Here is a 13,740-nt window from a genome sequence, read left to right on the forward strand (position 1 = left end):
GATGATGAGGATGATATATATATATATATGTGTGTGTGTGTGTGTGTGTGTGTGTGTGTGTGATTATCTATCTGTTTATCCATGTATCAAAAAATCTCTCTTTCTCTCTCTCTCACTCTCTTTCTCTCTCTCTCTCTTTCTTTCTCTCTCTCTCTCTCTCTCTCTCTCTCTCTCTCTCTCTCTCTCTCTCTCTCTCTCTCTCTCTCTCTCTTCTCTCTATCTATCTATCTATCTATCTATCTATCTATTTATCTATTTATCTATCTATCTATCTTTCTATATATATGTATGTGTGTGTGTGTGTTTGCATATACAGATAGACATATAAACAGATAGAGATATAGACATCTGTCTGGGAGCAGATGGCTCAAGGGGCAGGGGAAGACATCTCAATTTCGCAAGGACCAGCTCCGCCCCCCCCCCCCCCGCCCCCCACCGGACAGAACGCTTTTGACACAGGAAGAAAAGAAATCGGTAATTTGCATCCCTAGCTGATGTAGATGGTCAACATCACGAGATTACAAAAAGGTCATTGCGTTTGTAGCTAATTCTCTCTTTCTGTGTCAGTGAAGGATATGAATGCCTCGTTATCTAAAATAAAATATTGACATCTCCTGTTCAGTGTTTGACGTAGAATATTTTTTCGCGTAAGGGAGTCCTAAACTTTCTGCCCTATTTTCGGTCTCTCCTATTTTTGGCCAAGAGATGGAATAGGTGGATCTGGCAGGGGAAAAAAACAGGCCTACAGATAGCAAGACAAAATCTACAAGAATTTATAAAGTATAAAGTGTCTCTATATCTCGACAGCAGGAACATGTGTTTCTGCAACTGGATAATAACATCAATCATGTTTGACCCAGCCATTAAAACTTTGCCTTACTTACTTATATGACATTATTTTGGCAGTATATTTGTGTCTGTGCATGTATGTACACGTGTGTGTGTCTGTGTGTGTGTGTGTGTGTGTGTGTGTGTGTGTGTGTGTGTGTGTGTGTGTGTGTGTGTGTGTGTGTGTGTGTGTGTGTGTGTGTGTGTGTGTGTGGAGAGACGGAGAGAGAGATAGAGAAAGAGGGGGGGGGGGGATGACGTAAGTAGATACACATAGCATTATGATGATCCACATTTATAATCACTGTGGTGATGTTGATAACGTTGCAGCTAATGCTCCTTAAAGGTGACACTAGAAGTCATTAACATTTAAACAAACAGTGATGCGTAGAACAATTAGCGAAAGAAAGAAAACAGCAGTGTTATAACACCGCTATAACAAGCTCAACAGTAAAATATATATCAACTATGTCAACCTTACATTTCAATGCTTTTCAATATAAGGAATATATAATTTAGTTAGCCCAAAATGTATATGGTCTTCATAGAAAATAAGATTTATAAATATATCATGAAAGAAAACATAAATTAATGTCGCAGTAACTATAATAAATTCATTCATTTTCTCCATGACCCTCTATTCTCTGTTAATTCACTTAACATGCCAAGTCTTTTCCACGGGACTGAGAGCCATTTCCTGAGATGTCTGCCATAAATACAAAGGAGAGATCACTCGGGGTAGTTTTCCGGTGCTTTACCTGACAATGTTTTTATTGAGACCTGCTTCTAAAGGGTTGCCAGCCAAGGCTAAAGAGTCCCCTCTACCCTTATATCTATAGAAATTGCATTCACGATTTTGGACTGAAGAATTGTCATTCATATCGGACATCTCCCAAAGTGCAGCCAAGGGAGGATCAGGATATTAGCATAGATAAAGACCCATTACCATATGCATCTACTACTCAGCAACTCAGTGCACAGGTACTCACGTATAAAGCTATAGTAGCATAGGCCATTATTGTTATGGCAAGAGGGATTAGAAATAAAACCCAGTAGATAATCCATCCCATGAAGTTGCTACTGGGGTTAGTCGGGTCTCGGTTACTGTGGTCCTAAATATACCACAATTTGTATATTGCATAAATCAATTAAGTATAGACACATATAGATATAGATATAAACACACCAATTACAGTTACTAACAACAGCATAGCAATCATTTGTATTACCCTTGGTATGAAAACTATCAACCACGCAAGTATTATTAACACAATGAGAGCTACTTCTGCTCCAACTACAGTCCAGTGAATAAACTGTTTATACCTGAATGGGAAACGCACACCCAAGAATCTGTTGGTAATATTCGCATGTGAAAACGTTTTCAAAAATTATCAAATATATTTCTGGAAATGAAACCAAAAATCAATTTCTGTTGCAAGAATATTATGAAAGCAGAGATGGTATACAATGCGAGGAAGGTTTTGACAAGTTCTCCGTAAGAAAACGCGCATTGTTATATATACTTGATTTTATGTACCCTGTATATAAGTATGTAAGATTATATGATGATGATGATGATGATGGTTACTATTACTATTATTGTCCTAACTGTTATTGTTATTGTTGTTATTATTATCATCTTTATCCTTACTAGTGTCATTATTATTATTGTTATTATTTTTGTCTTTATTGTTGTTTTTGTCATTATTATTGTTATTGTTGCTACAACTGCTATTATTATTATTATCATTATTATTATCATCATCATCATCATCATCATCATCATCATCATCATCATCATCATCATCATCATCATCATCATCATCATTATTATCATTATTATTAATCATCATTGTTTCTACTATCACTATTATTATCATTATAATTAATGTCGTTGGTATTGGTAATGGTAACGATTATGCTAATGATGATATTGATAAGGATAAGCATAATAATAATGATAATGACGATGATCATGATAATTATAATAATAATAGCGAATGGTAGCTATAAACTGGACTCATCGATGGCAGCGAAAAGACAAAAGACGAGTTCGACGCCTCAAGTGAATTCCCGCAACCGCCGTGCAGGGTCCTCAGCGCTACAGCTGTCGGAGGTGTTCATTGCGACCCTTTACGCATAACACTTTTTCTCTCTTTTGGCGTGGATACAACGGAATTGGTCAAAGGAGACCATGTCGACTGTGTCAAAGAACGAATTGGGAAGGAACAATAGGTCAAGGTAAAGCGTGGGAAAGGAATATCGTGAAAGAAGTGTAGGGTCGATGACTTTTTGACCAAGTAAATACTGCAAACTTTTGTCCTGGGAGGTGTGTGTTATAAAGGGAGGCCGAGGCGTTATGATAGGAGGGTATCAAGATACATTCATTTTTTTTTTTTTTTTCCTTGCGTTTGTTAGTTTTGAAAAAAGAGAGGGAAAGGAGTCAGATTCTTGGATTTACGCTGTTTTCATGAATTTCCTTTTTGATAAGGTTTGATTCCGGGAAGGACAGTTAGACATCCAGAAATTACATCAGTTAGTGTTTCGACAAAAGGTCTGAGTGTTTAATGTATGCTAGGACTTTCTCGTTTCTATTATTATTATTATTATTATTATTATTTCTATTACTATTACTATTATTATTACTATTATTATTATAATCATTATTATAATTTCGTTATAATCATTATGATCATGATTAATACAGATATTATTATTGTTATTATCAAAATTATCATCATCATTATTTTTATTGTTATATCGTGATTGTTACTATTATTATTATTATTATTATTATTATTATCATTATCATTATTGCTACTGTTACTATCATTATTATTGTTATTATTATTACTATTATTATTGTCATCGATATTATTATTGTTACTGTTATTCTTACAAATGGTATTATCATTATTATTACCAATAACATTAGTACCATCATTATATTTATCATCATCATCAGCATTATCATCATCATCATCACCATCCTCATCTTCATTATTATTATTAATATCATTATCATTATTATTTTTATTGTTATTGTTATTATTATTATTATTATTATTATTTTATCATTTTTATTATCAATTAACATTTTTTATATTATCATTACCATTAATATAATTGTTTTCATTACTTTCATTATTATTACCGTCATCACTGTTACTATCATTATTTATATTATTATTATCATTACTATCATTATCACTATTATTATTATTATTATTATTATTATCATTATTATTATTATTACTATTATTATTATCATTATCATCATCATTAATATTATTAACATTATTATTATTATTGTTATTATTATTATCATTATTATTATTATTGCTATTATTGTCAATACTGTTGTTGTTATTATTATTATTATTATTATTATTATTATTAATATTATTATCATCATCATCATTATTATTATCAATATTAATGTATTATTATTTTTATTATCATTATTATCATTATTACTATTATATTTTTGTTGTTATTATTTATCCACTACCAAGGTTAAAGGATAAAATCATTTTTGCTTTTGAATTTAATGGTATTCCAAATGCATGTAATAGATAAGTATACTGCTAAGTCAAATGGCAGTAACCAATCATGTCAGGTGAGTTTTCACATCGCCTCATTAGATGGACTAGGCACTATCGCTCTGGCCCCTACGAGTTTGCTGTGGCACTTGGCGAAGTAACAGAAATGCTGATATCGGCCAGCTCCCGGTGCAGAAGCTTCGAGTACACATACCTAAGCACCCTCTGGCGGTAACGCACGTTGAGCCACACGAAGAGAAAAGGGTCGAAAACAAAGCGAAGTCGGTAGATCATGTGGACTACGATGAAGGAAACGGCCTTTGAACTAGTGTATGTGAGATGCACAGTGAGATGAGGGACGTCCAAGAGCAGGTTCATCAAGATAAGGATGCTTACAGACTTTGCGATTTGGTCTGGCCTGTGAAGTCCTTGTGGCTGTGTCATAAAGAACTTCTTGTAGAGCATCTGTTCGAAGAAATACGTCAAATTCAGTTATAACGAGGAAATCAGTTTCTAAAAAAAAAAAGTTTATTCTTTTCGATAGCTTGTGAGACATCTGTTGTTTTACATCAGTTATTCAAAGTTACAATGCAAATTTACTCACAAACAAAACCATGGCAAAGTAAGCTATCACCGTTGCAGCAAACGGGATCACGAGAAGCAAACAATACTGAATTCGGCCCATGTAGTAGCTGCTAGGGTTGTTCAGGTCTACGCTGGAGTAGTCCTGGATATAGCAGAATTTATAATTGACAGAAGTGTCGTTCATCTATAAGGCCTAATAAGGATTGCCGTGTTTGATAACGTAAGTATAACAGCTAGACCAGTTGTTTTATGGAATCCAGTGATTTATACCTCTAGACAAAAGTAATAGTAATGATAATCATAAGTATGATTGATGGTTATTTGATTACCTGTATTATGAACAAAGTTGACCACGAAAGCACTACGCACACAGTGGCGGAAACGACGGCTCCTGTAACTACCGTCCATCGGGAGAACTGCTTATACCGGATGGGAAAACACACAGCCAAGAACCTGTTGACAAGCTTAGATGTATTATATTTAATACTCTAATCACATGTCCCTGACTGTGACACAGAGCAATGAAGAGATCTGACTTATATCATAAGTAAATTAAAATAAGATTATGCAGCTTGTCGTTACCTGTAGATCGCGAGCAGTGTATAGTAATTTCGCACAATGTTGACCGATACAGAGTAGAATATCACAAAAGCTAATACGGTCCCATCGTTTATTTGCCAACAAATGATCGTCCAGTAGTTTGTGATGATGTGTCCTGGCATGGCTACAAGGCAGACGACGAAGCTCGCCGTGAAAATAAGAGACATCTGAATCTTCATGGCCAGTTGAATCTCCCCGCATGCCCTCAGACAGCAAAGGCTAATGACACATCCTTTAAAGGAAGAAAACGTGCAAAGTTATACAGAAGAATGTGTAATTTTACTACTAACGGTTTTTATGAGATAAAATTTGACGCTTGGAAATGTACTTTGTTTTGAGGTTGTTCGTATTATTAACGCTAAGGTTTGGTAACTATAATTGAGACCATTGGACCTTATACAGTCTGCTTTCTAAGTGTGACATCTTTTATCCCGTTCTTCAAGAGGGTAAAGAAGCAGTGACGAACTCCTGGTCCGCAGGCTTATGGCGATCTTCCGGTGACTTCTTCCAACGGCATCCTAATTTATAATAAGCTACGGTTAGACTGCCCATAGATTTCGTTGGAATCCAATGATTATCAGTGGGTTGGAGCCCATCCACCCATTCGTTTTGGTTAAACTACGAAAAGAACCATCGGCCCAGTCCACTGGATCGCGGCACCAAAACAAATCGTGTCCGCAGTCCCTCATCAGTAGTTTACGATGGATCCTGTGCTCATCTCCCTCACTCTTGCTACACTTAAGTGTTTCCACAAGTATAGAGAATATAAACTGTATGTGAAAAAATAAAAACTTATTGGCAATGAAATTCCAACCGTAAATATTCATTAATATTTTAAATTACTTAATTTTCTTTATAAAATGTACAAAGTTATGTATAATACCACCAAAATAATAATCATCTAAACAATTAAAAGAAAATGAAAAGAACATCATAATATTTTACATTTATTTCTCCATTTTTAAACTATATAACTAGAAATATAAAAAAAATATGTATATCTAGAAATATAAAAATATGTATAGCAATATATATAAACACACAATACTAAAGAATACCTTATACTATGTCTTAACTACTATAACATGAAAATAATTATTACTAAAATAAATAGAAAACTATAACATGACCAGCACATAATAAAAGATGACTTAATATGACTAGATACAAATTTCATCATTGACATAAATCACAGCGTGTAAACATTTATTGCAATTCATGATTTTCCAGTACTGTTTTAATTATTGCCTTGCCTTCTCTTTTCTATGGCATGACACTCTCGAGCTTTTTGCTGCAATAAGCTCCATCACTTGCCATGTAAAGTCCATTTTCACCTCTTTATAATCACTGAAAAACTTCATGGCTGCCGTCACAGATTCAGTAATCATGTCATGGCATGTATCTTTTGTGGACTGCTGTGCCAAAACTTCCTGCAAGTTGTCAATGGTCTTCGACTTTTTTTCATCCAGTGCATCACTCTTGTCCATTTTCCTCCTCTTCTTTTTTACCACTTGTGAGTTTTTTACATAACTGGTATTGGGCTGATCAGGTATTTCAATAATGACCTCTTCATTAATATCAGGCAGAGGGGAAGGCGTTGTACTTGACAGTCTTGAAGTTGGTGATACTGTAATTTGAATATTATAAAATTAGTCAGATTAAATACTTGGCCTCAGAATACCTGTGAGCTTAGTCTATGGAAAGCAGTTGCACTTGTAAATTGTAATTTGTACAATTATAATACGCAACTTATATGTGTGAATGACATGATCTTTCTCATTAATTACTTATAAAACAAACTGTAATCTCAAAGCAAATACAAATTGTTAGTCTCAAATCAGCTTTTACCTAGCTTTTTCTACAAACTCCAAAAGCAATTAGCTAATACTTTGCATGTATAATAGCATAATTCCGTGCATAAAATTGAAAGTTAATTGCACCAAAGTTAAAATAAATTAATACATCAAATAATGTTTTTCTTACCTGTAGTCACTTCAAGAAGAGGATACTCTGTTTTCAGCTCTGCACATATCTTGTCAAACAGAGTTAGTTTCAGCGTTTTCTTGTGATAATATGGATGCTTTATATTCCAAAGGACATCTTCTTGACTCACTTTCTCTAGAAGAGAGGTAATTGCCTCCGAATTCCACATTCTTATGACGAGAAGACGTTCTTCCTCTTCGAAAAAGGTGCGCGGTTGTTTATGTTCGTCGGTCAAATGAGGATACAAGATATATTGCATTGTTTTTGTTTAATTTTTTAAAATAATAATTCATATAAGTATATCTATGAGAATTTACAATTATGATTATTAATTATAGATTACTTATATATATATAATAATAATAATACTGCATAAAATATATAATTAGACTAATACCAGGTATACTATAAACTCTCAACGAATATGATTTTTCCACTGGTCCATCGACAGACGATGGGGTGCCCATCGCTTCGGACGAGTGGACAAAAATACAGTGGAATAAACCCATCGATGGGCAAATCCCACTCAAAATGATTGGATTTGATGAATCGATGGGCAGTGTAACCACGCCTTAAGGCGACCATATGTGCAGGATTCCTCCTTGGGTGTCGTGTCGGATATTCTCGGTTCAACTGACGTCTAGTTGTTGAACCAGATCATGCACGAAAGGGCCAAGATAGTAAGAAAAAAAGAAAGGCAACAGAGAGGGAGGGATGTTAGCCATTTCTTTATATAGATTTGTAGTTGTTACTGATAGGTTGGAATTTGTTTTCATCTTTTTTTGACTTTATCAAGTTTATTGAGACAAAAGCTTAGGTTGTTCTCACCCCAATTCTAATAAGTCCCTGTGAGGGCTCACATTTCAAATACAGAACTTGGGCATATCAACATATTAGAATATATATACAATGTTTAAAATACCAAACTGCAAGCATTCTGAGTCCATGGTTTACATATCAGTAGAGTGATAAAACATCTTGATAAGTCCTCTCCTGGGCTAACATAATCACATACGACATGCATAATATATAAATATATAATATGCGTGCAGTATAATTATAATCCTGGAGAAAAGGTTAACAGGCTTTGGAAAGTGCTGGTGCTGCATAGTCCACCAGAGCTCTTATTGTACTAATGTAGACTAGTCTCAGTAAGGGAACCCCAGCTCCTACTATGCAACAAGCAACTGCTCTGAGCGGCTGTAACCGCGCCTTACACTGGGTCAATATATTCACCGTTGCATCTTTTTTTGAGGAAGTAATGCGAATGAATGTACACACCCAGATATTTATGGCAATACCTTCTCCACCTGTTTACCATTTTACTCAAGTCTCACATTACCCCTTTGCTTGCTCTGAAACTATGGGTTTTTTTTTTTTTTTCTTGATTGATAACCAGTCCTAATGTTTGAGTAAGCCTACTAATGTTGTTCAGCACCATCTGTTGATGACACTGTGTAGTCCCTTGTGTCAATATGTCATCTGTGTATATAACTGGCTGGACATAATGAGGATATCTCTCTGAGGCTATTCTGTTCATTAGTACATTAAATAGTGTTGGGCTCAAAACACCTTCCTGTGGAGTACCCAACTGATAAACATCTATGATACCATACACAAGTTCTTCTCTCAGACAATTAGTCACAAATCACTTCTCCGTTAGCTTTATCAAAGGCTCCTTGTAAATCAACAAAAACTCTACACTTCTTTGCATCATTTGATAAACACTAAATTATGCAGTCTGATGATCCTTTTACTTTCATAAAGATTCACGATTGTTTCCATTCATGTACATCAATCTGTTTAATAATGTTCGTTCCATCAATTTGCATAAACAGGATGTCAGTGATACAGGTCTGTATCTTCCTGATGATTGCGGAATAGGTATTATTGTGGCTTTTTCCAGGTCTTTCGACAATCTACCTTCCAAATAGCTCATGGTGAATAGATCAAATAAAGGGCTGTTCTCCACGCTAACTAATGAGTTAAGAATGTTGTATGTTACACCATCTTCTCCAGGTAATGAGTTTTTCCCTCTTTAAACTGCATTTAGGAGTTTGTGTGTAGTTATACTCTGACAAGCTACTGCTGTATTATTTAAGGATGAATCTCTTTGCTCCTTTCTTTCATTTCCCCACGTATCTGAGGTATCACAAGTGTTTTGTGGTAGTGGACACAGAGAAGCCTTCATCCATTTCTCAATATGTTTGTTTGCCTCCTCCTCTGGGTTTGGGTGGCCGATGAGGTTATATATTTTACCACTCACCTTATTTACATGATACCATATTCTTTAAGGCTTTTGCATTCCTCGATATTTTGTGCATATTCTTGCCAGTATTTCTCTGTTTTTTCCATTTTTCTCCACACATCTTTGATATATCAAGGAGTACATCTTTACTCTCTTCCTGTTGGCCATTTTTTTACCCTGTATGCCATCCTTAACATGTATGTCCATTCTGTGTCTTATCACTGCAGTACCTGTTTCTCCTTACCCCATGAATCTTTTCCTTTCTGTGTGTCTTGGGTGTTGTGGATAGACATCTTTCTATCGCACTCAACAAATCCCCTTTGAACCTATCTAAACATATTGGTACATAGTGTTTAAAGCAGCTCTCTATGTTGAAAACAAACTGTTCTCTGTCGTTTACATTTAGTGAAATCCGTTTCTCTGAAACTGAAATTGTTTTGTTTTTTTCCTCTAGATAACTTAACATACAACTGGAAATGATCGCTGAGTAGTTCACTTTCCACCTCACATTCTCTTTGAATCACCTGTCTGCCAAGCAGACAGGAGTAATCAAGTCATCCACCCTTGATGTTGCCTCTTTACCACCTTTGCAAGCAAGCATCAGGCCTATCCTTTAAAAACTGGTAAAACCTGTTACCGTTATCATTGATATTGCCCCTCTCTTCTAATTGCGGGTGTCTGGCATTCAAGTCACCCACTATCAGAGCAGAATCAGAGTACAAGCAATCGGGTAAGTATCAGAGAACAAAGCATCTCCCAGAGATGTATAAGTTGACAATATACATTTCACCTTGTTGTAATTGAAGCTTCACACATACATTTTCTATGCCGTGAGTTCTGCATGGCGTCTCTGTTAGTTCAGAGGTTATTGAACGTTTGACATAAGTTGACACTCCCCGTGTTCAGTCACCAGATTGAAGATGGTACATTCTATAACCATTAAGTTTGAGAGTATCACCTTCCGTGTCCTTGGTTTCCAGGAGACAAACTATGTAAATATCGTTTTTCAATACAAAGCAGTGGACGTCTGTAACTCTCGTAAGTAACCTACTCACATTCCACGATAATATTCTAATATTAGGAGACCCTATAAGGCCTTTATCGTGTCATTGTATTTTTCCAACATTTTTTAAATGGTTCCTTGTACCACTTTCCATTTTTATAGACATGCTTTCCACCACAGAATCTGCATCAATCATCCTGCTAACAGGTCCATAACCTATGGCCCCATCGGCAGCACCTGAAGCACACGACTGGCGGCTGCACGTACGGTGAAGTACCCTCTTATGCCCTGCTCCAGAGTTGAATACCCTCTCTGGCACTTCCCCTTTCACGAGGGCAATGAGCTGACTCCGCTCCTCGCCCCTGGACACGTGCCTCTTTACCCATATAAATTTGCCGCCGTTCAACAGAAATTCGAGGTCCAGTATCGTCGGGATTGGAAAATGATCACTTTCGTGAGCTTTTGCCCAGCCTTTGGGACAGTGATCACTGTCCCCTTGTATCCCTGAGTCGTCAGGGTCTGCTTCGCCTCGCCTGCCCGTGCCGTGAGACACGGCCTACCTCTGCCTTCCTTCAGCAGTTCCATGGCCCACTTTAGTTTCTCAAGGAAACTCATGGTCCAATCCTGTGGGAATGGCAAACGTTTCATGCCATTTACACTGTCAGCATTCTTGGTTCCTGCTTCATGTCCATGCTTCCTTCACTTAATTCCCTCTTATGGGATCCACTTTCCTTGAGAGTTAAGACTTCACTTTCCACTTCTAATGTGGCAACACTAGCCATACTGAAACCTGGGGAGGAGGTGACCTGAGCCCCGCTCGCGTAGCAGAGATCAATGCTTGTCAGCGGTCGCCATAATCCTCTTGCAGGATTACACTAATTATGACAATAGAATCACGATAGCTATAAATGTAATTGAAAATGGAGGCCTGAGGCACCTCACCCGCTCCCTGTCCGAGGACTAAGTGGGGGCGGGTAAACACAGGTTTCGGGAAATCTCTCGCTGAGGACAGCACTACAATCTTTTCTCCGAGAGATGCATCACAACTGAGAGAAAGAGAAGGAGGAAACGGGAGGGAGACGAAAGTAGCGGTCCACACGGACCTGCGTGAGATACAAAAAGTCCCTGATAAATACGAGAGTAGATAAGGGAAATGACAAAAGTAATCCGGGAGGAGTTACTTGAACCACTTGACTTGAACGCGTCATGACTGGCAAAATTGTGTTCAGAAGAGATACATCATCGAACCTTTACACCGAGAGCTATGACAACAACAAATCCTGTTAATTAAAAGTTTCAGTGTCTTTGTTCTGCGTGGATAAGTGAGTGAGTGTGTATAAGTGTTATCGAGAGTGAGCATGGATGTGATAGTGAGCTCACACTAAGAAAGAATTAGAAAATTACATTAATACAAAATTATTTCAGCTAATATATTGAATTCAACATTAAATGATATGCGATGGAAGGTACGCATTAATGAAGTATGACATGGAAAATTCTTTGCAAGCTTCTCGCAAGGCAAATCATTATGGCTCAGAAATCTATGATGCAATCCTCGATTCTATTTAACCTTAATTTCCGATTCTGATAATACCGCTAATAACTATGACAACAACAACATAATTATAAAAAATTATAATAATAGTAATATTGATATAATAACAATACTGATGATAATATCAATAACAAAAATAAAAATAATGATAACAACAACAACAAAAGTAATGATAATACAAGAACAATGATAATAATAATAACAATAATAGTAATAATGATATTTACAAAAGTGACAATGAGAATACTAAAAATAATCATGATAACAACAATAATAATGAAAATAATACACTAACAATGATGATTATAACAATAATACTAATACTAATAGTAAGGATAATAATGGTCATGATAATAACAATAATCATAATAATAATAGTAATGATAATAACGATAATGATGGTGATGATAGTAATGATAATGATACTAATAATGATAGTGGTAATGATGATATTACTGATAAGAATAAATATAATACTGATAATAAAAATGATGATAGCAATGTTGATAATCATCATAATATTAATAATGATAATAATGATATTAATAAAAGTAAAGATAATAATGCTATTAATAATAGTAAAGGTAATAATAATAATGATAACGATAATGATAATAATAATAATAAAATAATAATAATAATAACAATGTTAATAATAATAATAATAAATTATAATAATAATGAAAACAATGTAAATGAAAAGAAAAATAATAATGATTATGATAATAGTAGTAATAATGATAATGATTATAATAATAATAATAATGGTAATGATAATAACAATATTAATAATAATATTAATGATAAATATTAACAACAATATTAACAACGATAACAATAATAATGATAATAATAATAACGATGATAATAATAATAATATTAACAATAATAATAATAATAATAATAATAATAATAATAACATTATTAATAAAGAAGGGAAATAAAAACAATAATAATATCAATAATAATGATAATGATAATAATGACAACGACAATGATAATAAGAAAAATAGTAATAATAGTAGTAAAAAAGGAAAGTAATAATGATAATGATGATAATAATGATGATGATGATAATAATCTTAATAATAAAGATAATAATAGTGACAATGATAGTAATGATAATGATAATAATAATAATATGATAACAATAATAGAAATAATAATAATGATAATAATACGAGTAACAATTTTGATAATGATAATAATAATGATATAAAAAATAACCATAACAAAACAATAATCATAATAACAATTATAATAATTAAAATAGTAATAATGATGATGATGATGATGATGATAATGGTAATGATGATGATAATAATAATAATGATAATAATAATAATAATAATAATAATGATAATAATATTGCTGATGATAATGAAAAAATAATGAT

General features: G+C 34.4%; 1 protein-coding gene across 1 annotated transcript; it reads right to left on the reverse strand.

The window, feature by feature from the left end:
- Nucleotides 1–4,407: 4,407 nt before the first annotated feature.
- Nucleotides 4,408–5,787, reverse strand: LOC125025411. Its single transcript, XM_047613406.1, has 4 exons — nucleotides 5,538–5,787; nucleotides 5,285–5,408; nucleotides 4,975–5,097; nucleotides 4,408–4,835 (listed from the first exon to the last, which is right to left on the reverse strand). The coding sequence occupies exons 1-4, from the start codon at nucleotides 5,732–5,734 to the stop codon at nucleotides 4,500–4,502; spliced, it is 780 nt and encodes a 259-aa protein (XP_047469362.1). The 5' UTR covers nucleotides 5,735–5,787; the 3' UTR covers nucleotides 4,408–4,499.
- Nucleotides 5,788–13,740: the final 7,953 nt, after the last annotated feature.

The sequence above is a fragment of the Penaeus chinensis genome, chromosome 5, assembly GCF_019202785.1.
Source record: "Penaeus chinensis breed Huanghai No. 1 chromosome 5, ASM1920278v2, whole genome shotgun sequence".
Taxonomy (NCBI): Eukaryota; Metazoa; Arthropoda; class Malacostraca; order Decapoda; family Penaeidae; genus Penaeus; species Penaeus chinensis.